Here is a 25,873-nt window from a genome sequence, read left to right as displayed (position 1 = left end):
TGAAGCTCAGAATCGATTCCAGAGAGAATCATGATGCAGTCGGAAAATCGCAGTATCGACCCAAGAATCTTCGTTACACCCCTAGTGTTTATGCAAACATTGTTTGTTGACTTTAAATATAAAACTTGGTGAAATGATTTATGTCTCAGTACTTTTGAACATTTCCAGCACATTTTAACAATACCGTGATTATACTGATAACCGTGACAATTTTGGTCACTATAATTGTGCTAAGAAATTTCCATACCGTCTCATCTCCAGTGTGAACAACCATTTAAAACCCACCTTGACCACACTGGCTTTGTGTCTCTCCAGGACCTGAATGGTCTGAGCCGTTTTCGGATCAATGATTAGGATACTAGAGTGACAGCCTTGAGCGATCAGTCCCTGCCATCCCCTAAGCAGAGAGATAAGAAACAGATAAGAAAAAAGGAAAACAGTATCAGTGAGAATCTAACAATGAATGAATGAAAGAAACTACAATATATAAATACATTTACAAAACAGTTTATATAATACAGGACTATAATGTATTTGTGATTTCTTTCGAAGCTTTCATTTGATGTAATTTTAGTAACAGCCTTTAGCTGTTAGCTTGTATTTGATATGGTGTTGATTTCTTTCTAGTTTGATAAAACAACTTGTTTATAGGAATTAATATCTGTATTCATTGCTATTTTTGGTTATTTGATATTCTCATTTAAGGAAATTGATTACATCAATAATATTATCATATAATGAAATATAATTTGTTGTTACTACTATACTATTATATTCAATTACTATGGGATCCTCCTTCAGTGCTTTCACAATTTTTCCATTTTAAAATGATTTTGTTTCTGTATTATTCTGTATTATAAAATATAAGTTATTATTTTATTCAACAAAATAAGCAGCAGAAATTGTATAAACTTTGCTAAAGAGTTTTCTTTAGAGCTCTAGACATTAATTAAAAAAACCTGTGCCTTTTACCCCATGATGGTGAGCCTTTAACTCTGTGTGTAGGATAAAAGGCCCCCCTTGCCACCTCATACATTTATGATTTTTAAACAAAATTAACAACTTGTATGATTTATTTTCACACAAAATCTGCTGCTCCATAAATTTTCAGTACAAACGTACATATTTTTCTGCAATCATACACCTTGGGCAAAGTAAAAAGCACTTTTTTTTCTTAGGGATTGCCTTTAGCCCCATTGTACCCAATAGATCTAAGAACAACAGACAATTATCTTTTCTTGTAAAACGTGACACCAAGATCGCGAATTCGAAAGCGAAAGTGTCGGAAGTCCATCTTATAATATAGTATCTCCTGTTCACAAAATTCAATTCGCATATATTTCTGGAATATTTTGCAAAAATGTCCAGAGCTTCTCACTGTTATTGACATAAATTTCATTGCAATCTTAATAAAATATTGGTTATCATGTAGCCCTGCTAAAAAGATTTTCTTTAAGCAAAATATCAGTAAAATTAAAATACATACCACACAGACTTGCCATGTTTAATAACATTCACCCATTTTAAGATTATTTTAAGGATTTATATACAACACACAGTTATGCTAAGAGGACAATTAAACTGTTTATCTCTGCAAGCCATTAACAGAAACATTACAAAAAAAAACAATTAATGAATCAACAATATTCAATGACATAGATTCCCCTATGTACACACAGCCCACAGAGAGGACATACATTAGGTTAATGGGTTAATATATATATAATGGGTTATTGTATATATATTTACATTTACATTTAGACATTTAGCAGACGTTTTTATCCAAAGTGGCTTACAAAAGAGGACAATGGAAGCAATCAAAATCAACAAAAGTCTCAGTTAGCCTAACGCAGTACCCTTTTTTTTGTTTTGTTTTTTGTAATTATATAATAAATAAAAAGAAAACAGATAGAATAGAAAGATAGAACAGACAGAAAAACTTGACCTCACTGGTTCTCATGCATCACACACAAATTTGGGTTTATTCTTTTAAGCTTGCATACCGCCTCGTAATGCATGACACCAGCATGACAGTTGATGTAAAATAAGGATCAGGCTCAGGAAAGCCAATCCCGATCTGTTAAAAATAAAATGCTTGACAACAAGCTTTTCAAAAAAAAAAAAAAAAAAGAAGTAGTAGTAGTTGTTAAGGTAAATTGGCGGTTACAGTGCTTGCAAAAAAATAATAATAATAATAAAAATCCCAAGAAAACCAACATGTTTTCTCTACTTTAAGAAGCAGCCTTTTACTTTACTTTCTCCTGAAAACCTATTATTTGCCTTATTTTTGCCACATGCATCTTTGTGCTTGTGCTGACATGCTGATCGCACTAAAAGCACCTCTCTTCACATGATCAATGACTCCTCCTGCACTGTGCCACAGCTCTGCAAAGCTCTCTCGTGCGAATGCAACCACGTCAAATTTTAACTCGCACATTCTAAAAAAAACTGTCACAATCTGGAGCCCTGACATATCTGTCTGAATCCCATAAATATTATTTTTCTAAACTTTGCGTGCCTGTAACTTTGAAACATATTTTATATATCCTTCTAGATTCTATTTCTTAATAAACTTTCCTCTTGAAATCTTAATTTTCATAGCACCATATACCTAGTTCATATTTCAAAGCAGCTCTGTGTCAAATAGTTGAATTTTACCCATTTTTAGTGATTGAAAATGTGGTTCACGTTGAACAAACCTGATACTGCACTTAAAGAAGGATGCCTGAAGAATAAATAATGTTTAAACTAGAAATGAATCTTGTATATTGAACTGCATAAAACGTAACTCTCGGAGTACCAAATATTCAGCTTGCTCTCGAAGGTGTATTTATAAGTTTAAATCTATATTCAGACGCTATCAAGGTTTTTGTAACTACACGTTAGGGCTGGACAAATATGACTAAAATTTAAATCTCGATGACTGAACGTTTTTTTAATAAATAAACACTTAAATAAGAATTGATTTATTTATTCATTTATTTTATTTTTTTGGCCTGATAGTTAAAGATGTGAATCTTACTCATGATCGCTGTTGATAATAATGGGTGGTCTTGATATGTTGTGATAACAGTAGTTAATCTGAATATCAACATTTGATAAGTAAAATGTAAATCATATGGCCGTAGTTACCACTCAAATGCTGGAAGGACTGAGAAAGTACATGGTAGGTGCCTGTACATAGTTTAGGTCTATTAAAATTAAGGTTTAATTGCTAATACAAACAGTAATTCAAACCAGGGGCCCGTTCTTCGTACGTCGCTTATTACATCCGAGAACAAATGACACTTCCAAGGTGATATCATTGCGCTAATTATGACCTGGCTAATTTGGTTCTTCAAACACACCTGTTGTTGATGATTAGTATGGCTGGATTGAGTTATCTGTTGGTTTAAAAGGGGCTATGCATCGATACTCGAAATCATGAGCAGCAATGCAGCGATTGGCTGGCAGCAAGACAGCAACATAATGACATCATATATAATTAAAAAAAGACACCTGACGAAAAACGTAACAAATTTCTGGACTTTTATAAGGAAACACCCAAGCGAACAAAACTACATAAATGTTATAACAGATCAATGAAATGTGCACTGTTTTTATTTTATTTATTTTTTACATGATTCCCAATTATTTAAATTCACGATTTGTAATATTTGTACAGGCTTTTCATGTTTTATTTCAATGTAATAATTAGCAATTCATTTAATTTTATCTTTGAAACAAATTTGTTACGTGACAGCATTAATTAAAGTTTCTTAAAGGTAACGATCTCACGTTATCTGCATCTCATGTGCTCCATAAATCCACTCCCATAATAGCTGTCATCACTCAAATTAATGCACGACTCTACATTATCTGTATAGCATGTGTGTAAGATTCTAATAAATTTATAAAATAATTATTTTATAACAAATAAATCTTTTTAATGAGTAAACCTGGCTGTGTCTATTATAGACTACACAACATTATTATATTATTTTCAAATTAATTTGTAAATAATTATTATTTTAAATTATTGTCCCTGAATCAATAGTACTCTTGTAATAAAGTAGTGGTGGCTGGGACAGATTTTAAGTATCTATTCTGCTTAAAGAGTACTGTTCTGCCTCTTGTAATCATGATTGATTGTAATCAATCCACATAGCAACCACATAGCTATTTTTGTGTCACTTCTCCAAAAGATATATTGTTTTTTATTATTGTTTTGAAACAATATTATATAGGTGCAGGTCCACACATTACAGATGGCAAACCATGCAGGGCAATGACGGAAAGCTCATTTACTGTTAGAACCTGTTAACACAGGTGTTCCACCCTGTTATGCTCCGTTCCACCCTGTTAGACAAGTCATTTTAAATAATAACTTGACATCAACATTAAATATTTGGCATAATTTTGTCTTATTTTGTGAGATGAGGAGCATTAACAGAATATATATATATGTATATATATATATATATATATATGTTTTTGAGCAAAATGTTTGTATTATTTACCATCATGTTGGCAAAAATGGGCTCAAAACAGTGCCTGTCCTCAATAATCAAGACATATTCTATTCATCAATAATTGTTTTGTTACTGTTTCAAAAAAAAAAAAATACTATTATAGCGTAATGTGATAACTATGTATACGTCACTAACAGGGTGGAATACTTTCAAAGCCAGTGTCTGAACAATCTACCCATAATTATTATTTTTTGAGTGCCTGAGCTTGGCCAATATGTAATACTTATTTTTAAACATGTCACTATTTTAGTAGAATGCTAAAACATCAAAAACATGGAACTTTTCCTCTAAAAATTATGAAGCCAAAATGTTACCGGATACCAGGAATGATCCAACTTATTAGAGGAGCATTCCTGTTGCAGTAACCTCACGCTGAATGTGTTATTCAAGAAAACACTGGTGACATGCACAACTCATTAAACTACAAAACTCACTGTTTTTAAGGACCACAGTGCAGCCCTCAAAAAACGAATAGTAATTTTAAATCTTTAATTCTGTATCCCATCTGCATCATTCAAATATTTTCAGGCTACACTAAAGCACGGCAAACATTGTAACAATATTCTATTTCATACCAAGCACATATCCCCAACTTTACATCTTTTTCTAAGTAGTATAATAGCTAATAATAGTTATTAATGTTAAGCAACCGACCAATTATCTCTATCTATCTATCTATCTATCTATCTATCTATACACACACACGCATTCATAATTTTTTAAGCAAGAATATTTTAATGGTAACCAGACACGAGTGTTGTCATGTAATGCGCGTAATATTGCACTATTCAAACGACAATTTTTATTATTGCCATTGGCTTATGATGAATGTGATACACTGAATACTCAATATATAATGACAATAATTGATTGATTAATGTCGATTTCTTTAGCTGATAATGAAAATTTAACGCAAGCAAGGCGTTGTTCCAAAATGCAAACTCTGTGGATTAACGTTAGATCTTATTATATTTAGATTATATGTAATGACAGTCCATTTTGTCTGCAGAAGCTAAAGCTACTCACCAGTCCACTGCCGTCTTGTTCTGTAAATTAAGGGTTCCGGTCAATGTTCGTGCAGCCAGTTTAATATTGACAGTGTATGGGATCATGGTTGAAGCCATATGTCAAAACTACATGAAAAAGTGGAACGTTTTGGTTCGTTAAATGTAATGAATTGCCGAGCTGTGTTATTAGGAAGTGTTTGCAGTGCGTTTCATTATTGTTCCGTCCAGAAAATTTTCCGTCAAATCTATAGTACCCACCGGGTTACACTTCTACAGTGCAGTAATTGTCATGTGCCCCATCGTAAATTTGTCTCTTGAATAAAAAATAAAATTATTATTTTTATAGATGGAAAACGTTTATTTTATCACACTTTAATATTTTTGCAATTTTGTAGCAAAGTCGTTTCATTATCCTAATCGTCTTACTTTCTTCAATTGTTCACTTGAGTTATTGCCTTGTTTAGCAGCTGAATTAATTTATTAATGCTACGCAAAATGACAAGCACTTAAAAAAAGGGGTGGGGGGCAAGGGGTTATATAAATCCAGAGATACCAAGTTATGACATTTTTTTTATTTATTTATTTATTTATTTATTTATTTATTTTGCCCATTAAAGAAGTTGTAACTAATATAATTTAAATTCCTGAGCTTGATTTAAGTACTACGTGTCTAAATGTCTATTATTTTACTTATAGCGAGCCCACGTTTTAAAGAAATTATACAATATAATCTGTAATATATGTATAATCTCTATTATTGATGTACATTCTTAGTGAAACTTTCTCAAACATCAAGTGCAGGGGGGCGGTGGTTCGAGCGTGTGTGAGCGTATTTAAAGTCGTATTGGCGTATTGTTGAAAATATACGGTAAAGCCAGCCGCACTAAATTTTTTCTCTTGCGCATCTAAGCATGCACTTACAGTATGGGTGCTGGGAGCGGTCAAAATGGATGTTAAAGCGCATTCATAACGGCGTTTTCTTTTTTTTTTTTTGTTTTCAATGGATTGCTGTTCACAGTGACCCAAAATATTACTGCATTAAATGTAATTTAACCTTAACATTATTTATTATACATAATTTTTTAATATTAATGTTATTTTGCTACATTGTGTGTGTGTGTGTATATATATATACATATATATATATATATATATATATATATATAGTGTATACATTTTTATAGTGATAGTCAGGGTCACTGTGAACACATCAATTTTCAAAAGAATGAGTAAACCTTTGGAAAGATTTCTGAGTGTTTGAAAATGGGATTTTGACTTTACTATTTTTAGTAAAAAGGGTCACTTGAACAGGAGTCAATTGAAAGATTGGGCAAACCTATATGGAACATGTTTTATGAGTGACATAGTGAAAGTGCTAGAACAGACTTTGATGTTTGGGGTAATTCTGCCTTATCTCCAAAACAGTAAAATGACTTGAAAATTATTACAGTATTAGTAATGGTCACACTGAACAGGAATCAATTAACAGAATTAGCTAAGGAAACCTATGAGTGTTTGAATCCACCTCTTTCCTGAGTAACCAGTGCCATGAAGGATAACTTCCGATAGTATGCTGTACAGGTCTGTAAAAAAGAATGTTTTTACTCAGATGGCCAAAATATCCACCCAATAGAGAAAAGTTTTGTTCAGCAAGAGAAAAAAGAGGGAATACTGCATGTGACCAAAACTCACAATGTTGTGCCCATGTGTGCGAACCGCTACATATATGCAGTAGTATACTTCAAGTTTATTTTATTAAGTATACTTAAGTAAAGTTCAAGTATATTTTTAAGCATACTTTATGTAGTAAGTATACAATTATTAGTGTACTAGAAGTATACTCAAGTGTACTACTTCAGTACTCCTTGGGACTAAATTGGCCCACTTTCTAGTATATAAAGGTATACATTTAAGTATAGTTTAAGTATAACAGTAGTAAACTTTGAGTACACAACAAGTTTACATAAAAGGTTTTAGCTTGTACTACATTTACACTAAAAGTAAACTTATAGGTATACTGATAGTTTACTAATTAAATGTTTGTAGTAGCATTTTTAGTACACTTTGAAGTATAGTCTCAGTAAACTACTCGTTTAGTAGTTTTATACTGCAAGTATACTCGTAAGTTTTCTTTAAGTGAACTACATCATACTTCAAGTATACTACTATGTCCCTATTTAGGTACTGATTTGTGTATGTTTTGTTACATGAACATCTGAACATACAGAACATCAAAAGAAAGAACAGGGTATCTGCTTGTAAACAAAAACATTTTATTCTAGCTTCATGCATTCTTTTTTATAAACACTTGAATGTGGTAAGTTTCATAAATAAAAGCAAAGAATTAAACAATATTTTGAACAAAAAAGTCTATGAATTGGATTCAGAATGATAATCAAAGCATAGATGGTGTCGATCAACACCAAAAAGCTTCACAGTTATTATTACCTCTTTATTGGTCAACATTTTATTCCATAATGTTACAGTTTTGATGCTGTTTTATGTCTGATGATCGTGTTAGATTACATGTGGAAACATGTTGTTTAGGTTTCTTCTTCACTGGTGTTTTTTGGAAATTCCGTACAGAAGATCTGTAATAGCTCCCCTATTGTATAACAATGAAAATACTGATTTCTAGGAGCACAAGTATATCTCAAGTATATTTAGACTTTTTCCTAAGTATAAGTCAAGTATACTGAAAAGTACATGAAGCCCATTTCTGAGAAGTATATAAAAAGTAGACTAAAAGAATACTTTCCTTTAACCTCGGGTAAAGGAACGTTTGCGCACTTGTAATTTAGAAGCGGGTTAGCTACCCCTTTTTACCTGGGGTTACGAAAGCCTGCTCTGGAAAATGTGTCAATTGGAGTGATTTTATTGTATTTATTATATATCAAAACACTTGTATTAAATAAGTACAAATTACTTAAACCTTTATATGCTACATAAATATCTTCTTTTTTTGGATAGACATAAGTTTCTCATGAGAAAAATAGATCCATGTGTATTTTGATCAGTATTTGTGAAGTTTAGCAACAAACAAACAAATAAATAAATATACTTAAGTCTTCTGAAGTGACACAATTACTTTGTATGATAAACAGATCAAAATGTAAGCCTTTTTTCACACATGAAAACACTGATAAAGACACACATTCAAAGACTACATCACAGTGACACAAACCACACATGTAAACTAACGCCAAATCTCACTGATTCTCGTGTGTCATTATTATGTTCAAGGTTCATGTCACCATATTGTAGTCTTTGTATGAGTCCCTAAGATCTTTCCCTTTATTATTCCTTCAGTGCTAAAAACCCTTTATTATATTACTTAATTATATATTGTATTATTTAATGTATTAATGATCTGTTTTTAAGCAGCAGCAAATGAGACACTCACGCATGCACACTTTACGGACTTGGGACTAACTATGCACATGCACTGACTTTTATTCTTGCGTTGACTTCTAGCATTACTAAAATTGCAGAACACACACACATTTCCTGCTCTATATGGCTGCCTACATCCATTCTACACTTCTATATATTCTACACATCCTGGCACTTTTCCAGCTGCAGCCTCACGATAAAGTGGGACATTTCTGTGCAGTCCCTTTTGTAAAGCTGGAATTATGTAGGTATGGAAAGTCATTCAACATATAAGTTGTATAGTAATAGGATTGGCTCTGGACTAAAGAGATTACTCCGGCACCTCAACACAGCACAAACTCCGCAGAGATGCTGGATGGTAACTTGGCAAAGGGTTGTTTTGTTGGCTTCCATTTGACTTTAAGCATCACAGAAAGTTGAGCAGACTTGCAGTTGCTCAGGCAAAGTTAAGCTAAACGATTTAGAATAGTGATTAGGCACACTGGCACATCACTGTCAAACTGTGCACTGCCTTTTTCTCTGCTGCATTTGTCTCTATTTCTTTGTAATGGGAAATAAACACCCCTCTTAGCATTCTACAGAACATCATCTATTACACCATACTTAATGTGACACTGGCTGACAATGAATTTTGTCCAGAAACGCTAACAGTGAATATGTAGAATTTCCATATGACTAATTTATTTGTGAACATCATGTTCCAATCATATTTTAATAAATATAATATATACAACATAAATTACATATATAAATACAATGTATGTTCAATAAATATACAGTCATTTAGATATGCTAATATAAAACATATATTTTAAAATACAGAAACAAAATTATTTTAAAATGTAAAGATTCTGAAAGCATTGAAGGAGATCCCATGATAATTAAATATATATTTACAGTAGTAACAACAAATGATATTTTATTACATGATATGATAAATAGCATGTTTTTAAATATGATAGTTTCATTCTAAACATGGTGATTATCTCTAAGATGGACACCCAACATAATATATATTTACCATCTATTCATTATCATGTTAATTATTGTGCCTTTTAGCCCCAACAGCAAGGGTGCATTTTTTTTTACCCCAAATACCATACTTTTACATATTCTTTTGTTACTGAAAAATTAATGCTGTAATTATCTTAAATGTATGGGAGCTGCAGACATTGCGTGGACTATAGGAAATTAAATGCAAAGACCAGATGTGACGCTTTCCCCTTACCACTTACCACCTCTCACTATGTCCACAGATAATAGCCTAGATGCATGGACACTGGGCTGAAATCAAGATGGAGAAATGTAATTTCCTGCAGTCAGAGGTCTTCTTGGACTTCGAGTCTCAGCTCAGGGAGTAAGCACGGACCCTGACAAAGTAAGTGCGGTTAAGCAGTGGCCAATACCTAGCATCTTAAAGGAGCTCAGGTCATTCCTGGGTTTCTGCAGTTATTATCAAAGGTTCATTGATGGTTTCTCTCAAATTGCTGGTCCGCTGCATGAAGTAGTTAATGCCTGTCTCCAAGGAAATGGTTCTATCAGAGTAGAACAACTGTTTAAGCACTCTTGGTCTCCTCTTTGTCAGTCTGCCTTTGAGCAACTTAAAGAATTTATAGTAGTAAAATAGCTTTTGACCATGAAGTGGGCGGTGACTGAAAAATTTATTTGTTGGGGTCAAAGTTCACCATCACCACTGACAAATAACCCCCTCTGCCACCTCACAACCGCCAAGTTAAGCAAAGATGGGCAGCTGAGCTTGTTGTTTTGTTTAAGAGGTTCCTGGAGCAGAAAGAAAAAGCCGACTCACCAAGAGAGGATACAGTTGTCCAAGCCAGAGGATAGAGTTGTCCAAGCCTCTCCCTACTGACAGCAGAAGAAAACAGTGAAAAACTTTATATCAAAAAGCTGCGTTTCCTCATGAGACCGCAGTGCATGCCCGCATGAGCGAGTGAGTGGGTGACATTCAGGAGTCGGAGGGGTTGGGGGCAGGGCATATGCTCCCAAAATTTAATCTGCGCGACCGCAAAATATATTTGGAAGCATTTGTGCGAGTGCGAGAAATCGTTGCGGTGCGACTTGTTTTTATTTCTTTACAAAACTTTCGCTAGCCTAACTACTGCCCAGACTGCTGTGAGCTGATACAGTGACAGTTTCGCCGTTTCCTCCAACATTACATAACTAACTAAACTTGATCTTTACATTCTTAACAGATTTTAGATATTAGCCGTCAATCACTCCCTGTCACTGACACTGCGCTCCGCTGAAACTCACAACCGCCAAGTTAAGCAAAGATGGGCAGCTGAGCTTGTTGTTTTGTTTAAGAGGTTCCTGGAGCAGAAAGAAAAAGCCGACTCACCAAGAGAGGATACAGTTGTCCAAGCCAGAGGATAGAGTTGTCCAAGCCTCTCCCTACTGACAGCAGAAGAAAACAGTGGAAGAAAATCAGAGAGAAAGATGGACTCTTGTAACGCGTAGCTGAAGATGTTCACACTAGAAAGTGCCATCAGGTGCTGTTACCTGCATGCCTGACTGAGCAGGTTCTGAAAGGTGGACATGATCAACTAGGGCACCAGGCCATATAACAAACTCTTAGCCTGTTAAGACAGAGGTGTTTCTGAGGGGGTATGTACAAGGATGCTGAAAATTGGGTGAAAATTTGTCAGAAGTGTGTGTTGGCGAAGGTGCCCTAGCCGAAATTCCAAGCGCCGTGGACACCATTCTTAGCTTCACAACCACTGGAAGTTATTGCAGTGGATTTTACTACCCTAGAACCAGCAGGGAGTAATATACAGAGGCGATTGTTTTGTGATTTGCAACAATTGATGAGGATTGATTACGAGCTCACATGGAGAGTTTTGTGTGTTGATGAATCATAGAGCGTAAGTGTTGTATTTGGTTATTTCATAATATAATATGTTATGAAAATTATATTGTGTATACAGTGGCAAAACTATTTGCTGTGTAATAGTTCAGTAATGCCTTTCTCATTGATTATTAGAGGGGGGATATAGCACTGAGTAGGCCCTCTGTGAGATCCGGATTGTATTCATTAATCCAGGGTGAATGATTTTTGTTTTGAAGTGTGAATGTACATTTTGTACAGTTTATGCAAGCATTTTGAAACATGTAATTTGGGTTTGTGTTAAATCACTTGTTTTCCAAATTCAATATTAATCTGTGGTAAAGCTAATACTGTGCTATTGTGTGTAATTCAGTGATAATTCGAACGATGCATGTGGCCTTATGTATGCATCTGTATATGTTTTATTTTCAGGGGGTGTAAAGGCCACTACGTTTGTCTTTTTCCCTTTTGTTGTCTTCAAATTCCACACTGATTGTTTAATTTCTTGTTTTGTACTTTCATACTTTAAAGGAAGAAAACTAATTCTCATTTTATTTTTGTTTCTGAATATTTGTATTTTGTAACATAACAACCCCCCAAAAAGCCAAAGCTACTTTTAACGCTGTTCCCATTGGTCACAGTCGAGAATAAAAGACCCCAAGCTGAAGTGTTTGACTGTGTTTGGCCCTTTATTGTGCAGTAGGCCGTTGGCTAGCAACATAAACAAAACAGAAAATCAGCAAGAAGTATATATATATATATATATATATATATATATATATATATATATATATATATATACTTCTTGCTGATTTTCCGTACAGTGGGTACGGAAAGTATTCAGACCCCCTTAAATGTTTCACTCTTTGTTATATTGGAGCCATTTGCTAAAATCACAAGTTCATTTTTTTTCCTCATTAATGTACACACAGCACCCCATATTGACAGAAAAACACAGAATTGTTGACATTTTCGCAGATTTATTAAAAAAGAAAAACTGAAATATCACATGGTCCTAAGTATTCAGACCCTTCGCTCAGTATTTAGTAGAAGCACCCTTTTGATCTAATACAGCCATGAGTCTTTTCGGGAAAGATGCAACAAGTTTTTCACACCTGGATTTGGGGATCCTCTGCCATTCCTCCTTGCAGATCCTCTCCAGTTCTGTCAGGTTGGATAGTAAACGTTGGTGGACAGCCATTTTTAGGTCTCTCCAGAGATGCTCAATTGGGTTTAAGTCAGGGCTCTGGCTGGGCCATTCAAGAACAGTCACGGAGTTGTTGTGAAGCCACTCCTTCGTTATTTTAGCTGTGTGCTTAGGGTCATTGTCTTGTTGGAAGGTAAACCTTTGGCCCAGTCCGAGGTCCTGAGCACTCTGGAGAAGGTTTTCATCCAGGATATCCCTGTACTTGGCCGCATTCATCTTTCCCTCGATTGCAACCAGTCGTCCTGTCCCTGCAGCTGAAAAACACCCCCACAGCATGATGCTGCCACCACCATGCTTCACTGTTGGGACTGTATTGGACAGGTGATGAGCAGTGCCTGGTTTTCTCCAAACATACCGCTTAGAATTAAGGCCAAAAAGTTCTATCTTGGTCTCATCAGACCAGAGAATCTTATTTCTTACCATCTTGGAGTCCTTCAGGTGTTTTTTAGCAAACTCCATGTGGGCTTTCATGTGTCTTGCACTGAGGAGAGGCTTCCGTCGGGCCACTCTGCCATAAAGCCCCGACTGGTGGAGGGCTGCAGTGATGGTTGACTTTCTACAACTTTCTCCCATCTCCCGACCGCATATCTGGAGCTCAGCCACAGTGATCTTTGGGTTCTTCTTTACCTCTCTCACCAAGGCTCTTCTCCCCCGATAGCTCAGTTTGGCTGGACGGCCAGCTCTAGGAAGGGTTCTTGTTGTCCCAAACGTCTTCCATTTAAGGATTATGGAGGCCACTGTGCTCTTAGGAACCTTAAGTGCAGCAGAAATTTTTTTGTAACCTTGGCCAGATCTGTGCCTTGCCACAATTCTCTGAGCTCTTCAGGCAGTTCCTTTGACCTCATGATTCTCATTTGCTCTGACATGCACTGTGAGCTGTAAGGTCTTATATAGACAGGTGTGTGGCTTTCCTAATCAAGTCCAATCAGTATAATCAAACACAGCTGGACTCAAATGAAGGTGTAGAACCATCTCAAGGATGATCAGAAGAAATGGACAGCACCTGAGTTAAATATATGAGTGTCACAGCAAAGGGTCTGAATACTTAGGACCATGTGATATTTCAGTTTTTCTTTTTTAATAAATCTGCAAAAATGTCAGCAATTTGACAATTTTTCTGTCAATATGTGGTGCTGTGTGTACATTAATGAGGAGAAAAAATGAACTTAAATGATTTTAGCAAATGGCTGCAATATAACAAAGAGTGAAAAATTTAAGGGGGTCTGAATACTTTCCGTACCCACTGTATATATATATATATATATATAGTAATTGCAAAGTGCTTCCCAGAGATAAACATCATCACATATATACAATACCAGCTGGCAAAAATAGGAAAACAGACTATATACAATGGTAGTTGCACTTGCAATGGGAGATTCACTATTTACATGGTGGAATTTGCAAGAGCAAAGAATGAATGCTTCTCCAGAGAGGACATGGATTTAAACTTTAACCTTGTGTACGAGCAGACCGTCTACGTGACAAGCTGGATTCCATTCCATTCCAAGTCATTACTGCTAATTAGGGGTGTGCAAAGCAGCCGGTATTTGTATCTGTATTTGTATTTGTTGAGGGGAGAAAAGTATTTGTATTTGTATTTGTATTCGAGTAAAATTCAAAATAGGCGTAAAAATCCAGTTTTTTTGCGTTACACTTCTACACACTTTTTTTGGCTGGTGGAGGACCAAGAGATCTCAGCAGCAGCCACACTCTTTTCTATTTGGTTGCCCAAATCCATGTGAGGAGTTCCAACTAAGTTAATGAGTGACGGGAAGCTATGCTAAGGTGAACTGGGGAGTCGCTCTCTAAACGTGGGGTATTAAAATTGCTTTTGAATGCGCGCGCGCGCGTTTTACTTTCGGTTTAGTTTTAACGATGGCGCGAAACTCTCTGCGGTGCTGAGCGTGCATTCCACAATACAAGACATTAATTTAACAAAACTATTCAAGTGGTGGGACACAAACGGGATTTTGAAAAGTGTGTCCCCAGTGGAAATTACGCCCCTGCGTGAGTGGAGTTATCATTTGATGTGAATGTATGCCAGAATGTGCGCTGTAGCACAAAATATAGTATATTTCTTCAAAAGCAGATTGTGGAGACATTTTAATTGTCCACAATCAAAAATCGTCATATCACACACCCCTAATTGCAATGTAGTTTGTACAAATCCGGAACAGAGGTTGGTTAAGAGAGAGAGAAAAAAACGGCCGGTTCCGAGTTTCAGCGGAGCGCAGTGTCAGTGACAGGGAGTGATTGACGGCTAATATCTAAAATCTGTTAAGAATGTAAAGATCAAGTTTAGTTAGTTATGTAATGTTGGAGAAAACGGCGAAACTGTCACTGTATCAGCTCACAGCAGTCTGGGCAGTAGTTAGGCTAGCGAAAGTTTTGTAAAGAAATAAAAACAAGTCGCACCGCAACGATTTCTCGCACTCGCACAAAGGCTTCCAAATATATTTTGCGGTCGCGCAGATTAAATTTTGGGAGCATATGCCCTGCCCCCAACCCCTCCGACTCCTGAATGTCACCCACTCACTCGCTCATGCGGGCATGCACTGCGGTCTCATGAGGAAACGCAGCTTTTTGATATAAAGTTTTTCTTGTTCCCGAATACAAATATTTTTTAAGTATTTGTTCGAAATAAGTATTTGTAAAAAACACGCTATTTGTGCCTTTCCGAATACCGTATTCGGGTTCGGCTCCACCCCTACTGCTAATAGGTAATTCTGATACATGCAATTACTATCCATTATGACATGTAGGTATTTTTATCTTTATGTACACAATAATAATCTTTTCATTGTCATATAATGTCAGTCATATAACGGCAGTCAATGGCTCCCAAATCTTTGAGAGTAAAAAAAACATACACAAACAAAACCGAATTAAACCCTGCGACTCATGACAATACACTGATGTCCTAAGACACAAAACGATCTGTTTGTGTGAGAAACTGAACAGTATTTATATATATATTTTTTTTACCTGATTCATCGCTATGTCCTACTGTCCTGAGCGAATGCACAACATCTGGTGCGTGACGTGTGCATGCTCTGGCGTAGTATATGCATGACCGGAAGCGATCTGCACTTATAGATGCTCTCCACTTCTGTTGGCATCTCATAACACTTACTACAAGAACACCATCACTTTTGAAGAGATCTCTGTCTCCCTGAAGCTTAAAGACTTGCTGCTGCTGCGGCTGCTTCCTCCATCTCTCTGACTTCTTGCTTTGAGTATTCTGGTTCAAAAAAATACAGTTGGGCAAAAAAAAATCACATTTTCTGACCTGCGATGACCTGTACTTCTAAATATCTTTAGATCTTCATAGTGCCAGTGAACACGTCGCAATCTATGTGCACTGTGTAAACAATGAGTGACGTATAAACGCAGATCGCTTCTGGTGCTTGCGTATATATGGAACGCCATTGGGGACAATACCTATTATATGAAACGCGAGAAATCTGGACGCATTAACACGCAAAGTTTGTACGTGTCTTTTTGGTACGTGTAAACGCGAACGTTTTGTACGTCTATACACGAAATTTTTTTGTCGTGTTATTTAAAGACACGGTCGTTTGTATCGCCTTAACGTAACATTTTTGGCCGTGTATTTTTGTTACGTGTTGTTAGACGAACGTTTTCGTCGTGTAAACATGACATTTTTGAACGTGTAATATTTCTAAGTCTTATTTGATGTGCGACATACTAATTTTTCTGTTTAGTTGAACTGGTGATAATTTAGGGTCATTGATTAAATACACTCAATGACTGCATGAATTAACATTATATTCTTTTGTAACGTTAAAGGAATTTGTCCTGTAGGTAAAATAAGTGGTCTCGGTGATCCAACGACCACATTTCCCCTCTGATTAATACATTCGAGGTGTCCACTGCAAATAGCCTACTTGTTGGCAGAACTAAATACACTAGGCCAGTCTAACGTTACCCTATATGTGGAAGAAGTCACCTCTTTAGTCAGCAGTTTCTGTGGCGTAACGTGTAAAGGGAGACCGGGGTTCTATTCCCACTGACAGCGCTTTTTTATTACTTTACAGTTAATAAACGCATTTGTTTTCAATAAAAATGATTTGACTTAAAATTCATTTTAATTCATAAAAGTTACATTTAGGGTAAGGTTAGGGGTAGCGCTCTTTAATATCTCAATAAGTTGCCATGATTTTAATATTGTTTTATAAATATAATGATTTACTGTCAGTTATATTCACTGATCTATATATACTACTGACTGGATCGCTCATTGCGTTCTAAACTGCCGTTAGGCAGTGAAGCCACCGGAAGTGTTCGATCCGCCATCTTACCATTCCCTACCGACAGAGAGCACCATTGACTCACAGCTAACCCGCTGACCTAAAATCACCCGATTTTAAGCGTATCAGTCACACAGGACTAGTTTTTATGATATGTGTATGTAAATTATTTTTTTCTTAAAATCTTATCTACAGTATTTATCGTCTTTTCAGGCAGGATAAGCGATGTTTTGAAATCGTTCAGGTGGGTGTGTCAGCTGCGCATTTGCCGACACAGTTTTGATCTAACACAAAATATATTTCTTAACGTAAGAAATTATGCAGGAAATAGTAAACATGAACATATATCTGGAATTAGTATCTAAAATTGATTCGAATATATAATAAAAAATACAATACTAGCCTGTTGTATTGCTCTGTGCTGTATTGAAATTCAAATCTTGGAAATAAAGCTTGATGTCTTTAAATCCATACCAAATGTAATTAGTCAGCGTTATTCCTCCAAGTTATGATGTGCATATTTTAATGTCCCTAAGTGAGCAACATCTATTTTAAACTCTTAAAGATCGCGCAAATTCTATTATATTAAGTGACCTAAATTACATCTATCTGACTATAACACTACCTGATTTTGCTCAATTTCGTCAATGGAAATAGTCTGAAACAAAGTCACAACTAAGCGGCATCTCTATTCAAACACAGCTGTGTTTGTTTATGAATGAACGGGCGTTTTTAAACGAATCTGATTCAATTACCCATTCATAAAGAGAGTCGCTTCATTCCTGAAAAAATGATTCAGTGATAAAATCAGTGACTTAACACCATCTGCTGACAGTTTTACTTTCATTTAGTTAAATTTTAAAGTTTAATTTTCATTTTATCTTTTTAGTTATTTAAATCATTTTAAAATGTTATATTTAACATTTTTGCATTATTAACGTTTATTATTAACATTTATCTCAACACGAATGTTATGTAGGCTGAAGTAAACGTTTAAATCATTACCTGCTTCAGAATGATGTTAACGAAATCATTGTTGAAACATTCATTTAGTCTGTAACGTTACGAATAAAAATACTATAACAAAACAGCACAAACAATTATTAACTGTGCAAGGCAAATTATATGTATACAAAGCGTAAATCTTTCAGATTTCAGAATGAGCATTTTGTCATTTGTAAACATGGTGAACGTCCGATGTTTATCATGTTCATGATGTTCGCTACTGTAATGTATATTTTTAATAAGCAGAGGGAATTCCCGACATTAAACAATAACCGTTTACATGCTTAGGACGTTTGCGCTGTGAGAATGTACAGTGAGACGTCAGATATGAAAACGCTGACTTGTTAGGTGATGTTTTCTCATTAAAGTCGTATTAGTTCCCATTCATTCAATAGAATGTTTGCGAATACTAGGGAATAGCAATATGGCGGCGCGGTGGCTTCACTTCTATGACGTCATGAGCAATCCAGTTCTCTATTATAGATCAGTGGTTATATTGCAGGATGTTTAATGCACAACAATACTGAGGAGCAAATAGTGACGTTATCTCTCACTATTTATAAGTAAATAGCATCTAAATGTCTACTGAATCCACAACTGTTGCTATTTACACTTGGACTTGTACTGGCTGCCCCACAGTTTACGTTGTATGGTCCGCCTGTTGTAGTGATTCTGTAATGTTTATGTGTCGTATGATTGTGTCTGGGTTTAAAGGTTGAATAAAGATTTGTGAATTGTCATAGGCTACTGGTGCTTTGTTTTCTGCTTTTGGATTTGCCTGATTGTTATAATATAATTGTTAAATTTGTGATTGTTACAATATATTGTTGTTATTACATTATTTTTATCTGACATATACAGTATACATTCAAGATATTTGTATTATTTCCAGTCAAACTGACACCCCAACTTCAAGGAGCATGTCTCTCATACCAGATTGATGCTGGCCCACTCGGAGATTACTCCAGTCATTTTGAAAAAAACAATAGCCACAGTATTTAGTATTTAGCCTTTGCTAATTTTATTATTCATTGTATTTATTAAAGTTGAATGATTTATGGCATTTATTGGCGCTATTATGTATAATTATTGACACCTCACCGTGGACCTCACTAATAATTAAACCCTGGCTATGGCCGTATCCAGTGTTGTATGTTCTATGTATGTTAATATATGTTATACATATGTGTATATAGCCTATTACATCACTTATGTCTTATATAAGTCAACTGAACGCAGTCTGTAAAAGTTCTTTGACAGTTTAATAAAAAATTTCTAAGAGCCATCATAGAGAGCAATCCACTTTTCCACGTTACCGGAGACAAAAAACCTGCATGAGTACAAACGGGATGAGATGACACAGCACTGACATCACAACCAACGTATAAATGCATCATTGACTCTAAAGTTTAACGCCTGCCTATGTACATGTCAACGTAAAATTATGATCTCATTCACGAACAAATGTTACGTGTGACGTTTGCATAGGTATTTGCTTACCTAACAGCACGTCATCCCTCACGAAAAGAAATGTCGTCTGATGTTTATATACGTATACAGCAACGTGCCATCCCATCACAAATGCAAATTAAATCCTAAATAGAGCAACGCTATTTGCTGTTGTGCAGTCTGACGCGACACCCGAACATACACTTCGTATTTACGCGTACAAACTTTGCGTGTTAATACGTCCAGATTTCACGCGTTTCATATAATAGGTATTGTCCCCAATGGCGTTCCATACGTATATCACGCCAGAGCGCATACACGTCACGCGCCAGATGCTGTGAATGCGCTCAGGACAGTAGGATATAGCGGTGAATCAGAGGTAAAAAATGATATACTGTTCAGTTTCTTTCACAAACTGATTGCTTCGTGTCTTAGGACATCAGTGTATCGTCACGAGTCACAGGATTTAATTTGGTTTTGTTTGGGTATGTTTTTATTACTCTCAAAGATTTGGGAGCCATTGACTGCCATTATATTACTGACAGACTGCAACGGTTTGAGTTAAAAATCTTTGTTTGTGTTCTACTGAAGAAACAAAGTCACCTACATCTTGGATGCCCTGGGGGTAGCAGATTAACAATCAAATTTTCATTTTTGGATGAACTATCCCTTTAACTAAATTTAAAAAATACTGCGCCATTGATGTTAGACCAGGTTTTAGTTGGTCAACGGCACAGTCATTTTAAGTTGCCTCAAAATAGCAATGCACCAACAATGCACCTGAACACACCTTGTTTTCAGTTCAGCACGCCCATGGGCGAACAGATGGGTGCAAGTGCATTTGCTATCTAAACTAAACTATCTGAAAATGATAACTGCTTCAGGCTGAAACTAGCAAAAAACACTTGCATCACACCTGGTGTTGCATTGCACTGGGTGTATAAGAGGGCCCATAGTTAAATTAAGTGTTGTCACTTTTAGTTTGTTACTCCTTAACACTGTGTAGCAGCATAGCAAAAAACAAAAAAGAGAGGACTAAAACACAAACTATTTCAGTTTTTTAGTAGATGGAGCAGCACCATAACAGTGACTTAATTAGTAATAAAACCATTCTCTTTGAACGTCAGCATCTGCTTTGGCATGTGAGAGAGAACATTCCATCAAAGGTTTATTTAGGGATCAAATGCACACTCAGAGAACAGTTTGAGTTTATGCTGCATTGCAAGAACAGTTTTATATAGATGCCTGACCTCTCTTACAGCAGGGCAAGCTGTCTGTTTTCTCACCAGTTAACTGGTAGGGGTGAGTATGTAAATGGGGCGGCAACCTAAATAACAGACATTTTGACTTACTCGGTGGAAGGTATCTATAGACTCATTCTACAGAGACATAAAATTGTAGATAAATTTTGTTTTTTTTTTAAATAAAGTTTTTGTTTTTTTTATTTTGTACAAATTCATCTACAGATTGTGGTGAACCTTCAATTCCTTATCAAGTTACCTTCATTTACTTAATGCTTTATACAGTCGTAGTGAATTTTGCTTTCACCCACCCAGAGACGCCAATTAATGTAGTGAATTTTGCTTTTGCCAACCTAGGGAGGCGAAATAGTATAGTGATGGGTACTCACGTCACAGATGACGTTATGATTCTTGGATCACGGTCAATTAATGTGTGGTTATGAGTACATCACATAAAAAAGATTGGTGGGATCTCTAACTTGTAGAACCTCTTACTGTATTATCAACACAAGGAAGACACAAGTTGTAATAAAATAAATTTTATTAACAAAAGATAGACAAGAGAGATAATCAACAAATACTAAATGAATACCATGAATGAAAAAGGAGTAAAGTGCATAAGATGCATAAAATGCAAGTGATTATGTTGGGTGTTTATATGTCAGAGCTACGTTATCTGGAAAGATAAATGGTTGCTACTCTGAAATAAATAAGGTAAAGATCCTTATTATGCATCAAACAAATACATGTAAGATTTGTTATCAGCTGCAACCAGCTATATCATATCTAATGTAATTAGAAAATCATATACTGATAATATACAACTGTTACCAGGAGTGAATGACGAGAGACGAGCGGATCCACTTGCAAGCTTTTATTACATTATTATTACGAGACAGATACATGGTCGTGCAGGCAGGGTCAAACAACAGTAAACAGGAATGTAGGAGGCGAGACGAGAGAATAGCACAGGAGCCCTCCAGGGCAGAGCAGGAGGCGGAGCAGAAGGCGCAGGAACCCTCCAGGGCGGAGGCGGAGCAGGAGCCCTCCAGGGCGGAACCGGAGGCGGAGCAGGAGGCACAGGAGCCCTCCAGGGCGGAGCAGGAGGCGGAGCAGAAGGTGCAGGAACCCTCCAGGGCGGAACAGGAGGCAGAACAGGAGGCGCCGAGGCCCTCCAGGGCGGAACAGGAGGCGCCAGAGCCCTCCAGGGCTGAGCAGGAACTTGCGTCATGGACTGGGACCTGGGGAGAGCAGGGACAGAGGAGGCAGAGATAACAGGGAGAGAAGCAGAGAGACCACAGGATAACGCCGCCTCCATAGGAGGTTCTACAGTCGACGCTGACACCTCTGGAGGCATTGGCGCAGCTTCTCTGATGGGGAAGGCCTCTGGAGCAGCCCTGAGACCAGACGGGACCTCTGGAGCAGACTTGAGACCAGACGGGTCCTCTGGAGCAGACTTGAGACCAGACGGTGCCTCTGGAGCTGACTTGAGACCAGGTGGGACCTCTGGAGCAGGAAACCGCGTTATGGCCTGGGACCTAGGAACGGCAGAGACAGAGGAGGCAGACAGAATAAGGGGAGAAGCAGAGAGGTTGTAGAGGGATGCCGCCTCCATGGGAGGATCTACAGCCAAGGCTGACACCTCAGGAGGCACTGGCATGGCTTCTCCAAGTGAGGGGAGCTCTAGAGCAGACTTGAGATCAGACGGGAGCTCTGGAGCAGACTTGAGATCAGATGGGAGCTCTGGAGCAGGCTTGTGATCAGACGGGAGCTCTGGGGCAGGCTTGTGATCAGGCGGGAGCTCTTGAGCAGGCTTGTGATCAGACATAACCTCAGGGGCAGACTTGTGAACAGATGTGACCTCAGGAGCTGACTCGGGAACAGACGTGACCTCAGGAGCTGAGTGTGCAGCCCACACACACCAAAAGGCAACTGCCATTAAGGTAAGAGCAGCGGCGGGTGGCAGGACCTCTTTAATGATGGTTTTAGAAGGTGTTAATGCCACTGGGATGTTTGCAGCACTCACTGACACTAGTGGTGGGTCCAGCACACTGGCCGTCATGACAGGCCGTGACCCTGAGATGGCTGACGTCTCAGATGAGACATGGCGTGGCTCTGGGCAGTCAAACGAAACATGGCGTGGCTCTGGGCCGTTAGGCGGGACATGACTTGACTCTGGGCCGTCAGGCGGGACGTGACTGGACTCTGGGGCAACAGCAATAACTTTGTTTGGCTCATGAAGATCAGCTGTGGTTTGACTTGGTTCTTGGAGATTGGCTGTGACTTGACTCGATTCGTGAAGAACAGTAGTGAGCTGCTTTGACTCATGGAGACCAGCGGTGACTTGACTTGGCTCATGGAGATCAGCAGTGACTTGATCTGACATGTGAAGACCAGCGGTGACTTGAACTGGCTTGAGAAGATCATTGACTTCACTTGACTCAGGAACCACAGCTGTTACCTTGCTTGACTCAGGAACGACCGCCTTGACGTTGCTTGACGCAGAAACGACCGCTTTGACATTGCTGGACTTGGAAGCTTGACTGGACTTGGAAGCTTGACTGGGCTTGGAAGCCTGACTGGACTTGGAAGCCTGACTGGACTTGGAAGCTACAGCCGTAGCCTGACTTGACTCTGGAGCAGTGGCTGAAGCTTGACTTGGCTCTGGAAAAACAGCAGCGGCTTGGCTTGGCTCATGAGGACCTGCTGTAACCTGGCTTGGCTCATGGAGATCCGCTGTAACGGGACTTGACTCCTGAACAACATGGCTTGGCTCAGGAACAACATGGCTTGACTCAGGAACAACAGCTGTAACGTGACTTGACTCGTGAAGAACAGGTGTGACTTGGCTTGACTCATGGGGGACAGCTGTGACTTGGCTTGACTCGTGGGGAACAGCTGTGACTTGGCTTGACTCGTGGTGAACAGCTGTGACTTGGCTTGACTCTGTGTCTTGACTTGACTCTGGGGTAGCCGCCGCGGCATGAAGGAGCGCCATTTTTGCTGCCCATACCGTCACTAGAGGTGTGTCCAGCATGTGGGCCATCATGACCACAGGTTGCGTCCGGGTGCTGACCACAGGTTCTGTAATGGCGGCCATATTGTGGAGTGGCTTGGAGACGGCAGCCATCTTGTGCAGTTGCTTGGAGACGGCGGCCATCTTGTGCAGTGGCTCTGGCGTGGCAGCCATCTTGTGCAGTGGCTCTGGCGTGGCAGCCATCTTGTGCAGTGGCTCAGGAAAGATGGCTGTAACTTGACTTGAAACAGAAGCGACAGTTCTGACTTTACTTGACACAGGAAACCCAGCATTATCTTGACTTGCTTTAGGAAAGGCAGTTCTGACTTGACCTGACACTGGAACAGTAGCCATAGCTTGACACGACCTGGAAACTTGACTTGACTCAGGAAATACAGCTGTAACTTGACTGGACCCGGAAACTTGACTCAACTCAGGAAACACAGCTGCAACTTGACTTAACTTGGAAACTTGACTTGACTCAGGAAACACAGCTGCAACTTGACTTGACTTGGAAACTTGACTTGACTCAGGAAATGCAGCCGCAACTTGACTGGACTCGGAAACTTGACTTGACTCAGGAAATGCAGCTGTAACTCCATATAGCTCTGGTATGGCAGCTGTGACGTGACGGAGCTCTGTTTCCGCCGCCATCTTGTGAACGGGCTCCGCCGTCGCCGCCATTTTGTGAACGGGCACCGCTGTCGCCGCCATAGCTTGAGCGCGCTCCTGCACGGCCACCGTTGTCGCGTTCCCTCTGCGCGACCCCCACGGTGCACGGCGAACCCACACACAACAGCGCAGAGTTCAGAAATGCCTCCAGTGACGAGCGCGGGCCCTCGCGTCTCAGTCGCGCACGGAGGGGCTGGTTCACGCCGTCACAAAAAATCTCAATTTTTATACAGTCTGGGAGAGTGGAATAGTTGGCAATCGAAAGAAACTCACGGATGTATTGATCAAGTGTGTGCGGTCCTTGTTTGATTCTGCAAAGAATTCTGTCAGTGTCCATATCGAAAGATTGTCCGGGGGTGAAGCTGCTGGATCCTGTTGTGACGGATTGTTCTGTTACCAGGAGTGAATGACGAGAGGCGAGCGGATCCACTTGCAAGCTTTTATTACATGGACGAGACAGATACATGGCCGTGCACGCAGGGTCAAACAACACTAAACAGGAATGTAGGAGGCGAGACGAGAGAATAGTCCAGGAAGACGAGCGATAGTCCGAAAAGGCAGGCGGCTAGACAGACGATAACGAGATAACCAGGCGAGAGATCAAAAACCAGGAACTAGGAACTTGGAACAGGAACTAGGAATACAACAATACAACGATTCAACAATCCGTGAAGAGCACTGGGAAGGATCGGGGCTTTATAGAAAGCCTGATTGGTCACGGGGGCTGACGCAATCAGTGCGGTGGAGGATGGGAGATGCAGTCCGAGGTGTGATGTAACAGTCAGTGAGTGATAAGGTGAGGGTGACATCTGGTGGTAAGCGGACAGCAGAACACCGACCAGATTTGTGACAACAACAATGCCAAGGTCCCTGGAAGAGGTTTGGAAGTGATATTTACATTCGCTGTGGTTGAGTGAGCAGTCCGGTGGTGGCAACTTCTCCCACTGGTTGCGCTGGTGGCAGTACAGTGGGGAAAGGAGCAGGAATCCATTTTGACAGCCTTGAACATGAAGCGCTGTAGGATGCTGATCTCCTGGAGCACCGAAGGGTCCTAAGATTTGGAACACGCAGATGTGGCCCTGGAATAGGTGCTGAAGGTCCTTAGCTTGGAACACGCAAGCAAAAGTACCCGAAGTGAAGGTTTGGAGACTTGTGCAGCATCTGTTGTTATCTCGCTGGACAAAGACTCTGAATGTAGATTAGCTCTTTCCTCTCAGGCTGGAGGCTGAGAACGTGGTCATATCTGTTGCTGCCTC

General features: G+C 38.6%; 2 protein-coding genes and 1 long non-coding RNA gene across 3 annotated transcripts in view; 1 reads left to right on the top strand and 2 right to left on the bottom strand.

The window, feature by feature from the left end:
• wdr11 (WD repeat domain 11) overlaps positions 1–5,745 on the bottom strand; it is a 123,239-nt gene extending 117,494 nt beyond the window's left edge. Inside the window, exons 1-2 of the mRNA XM_051126725.1 lie at positions 5,538–5,745; positions 286–397 (exon numbers count right to left, since the gene is read on the bottom strand). Coding sequence (XP_050982682.1) covers positions 286–397; positions 5,538–5,635 — 210 coding nt within the window. The 5' untranslated portion in view covers positions 5,636–5,745. The remainder of the gene's footprint in view (positions 1–285; positions 398–5,537) is intronic.
• Positions 1–25,873, top strand: part of LOC127175580 (uncharacterized) — a 106,819-nt gene that overhangs the window by 3,950 nt on the left and 76,996 nt on the right. The window lies entirely within an intron of this gene.
• LOC127175588 (uncharacterized) lies at positions 10,306–16,334 on the bottom strand. The gene is made up of 3 exons (XR_007829010.1): positions 15,949–16,334; positions 11,268–11,323; positions 10,306–10,774 (listed from the first exon to the last, which is right to left on the bottom strand). It is a non-coding gene; the product is annotated as an uncharacterized LOC127175588 (long non-coding RNA).

The sequence above is a fragment of the Labeo rohita genome, chromosome 13 (assembly GCF_022985175.1).
Source record: "Labeo rohita strain BAU-BD-2019 chromosome 13, IGBB_LRoh.1.0, whole genome shotgun sequence".
NCBI lineage: Eukaryota > Metazoa > Chordata > Actinopteri > Cypriniformes > Cyprinidae > Labeo > Labeo rohita.
This window is presented reverse-complemented; position numbering and strand designations above follow the sequence as displayed.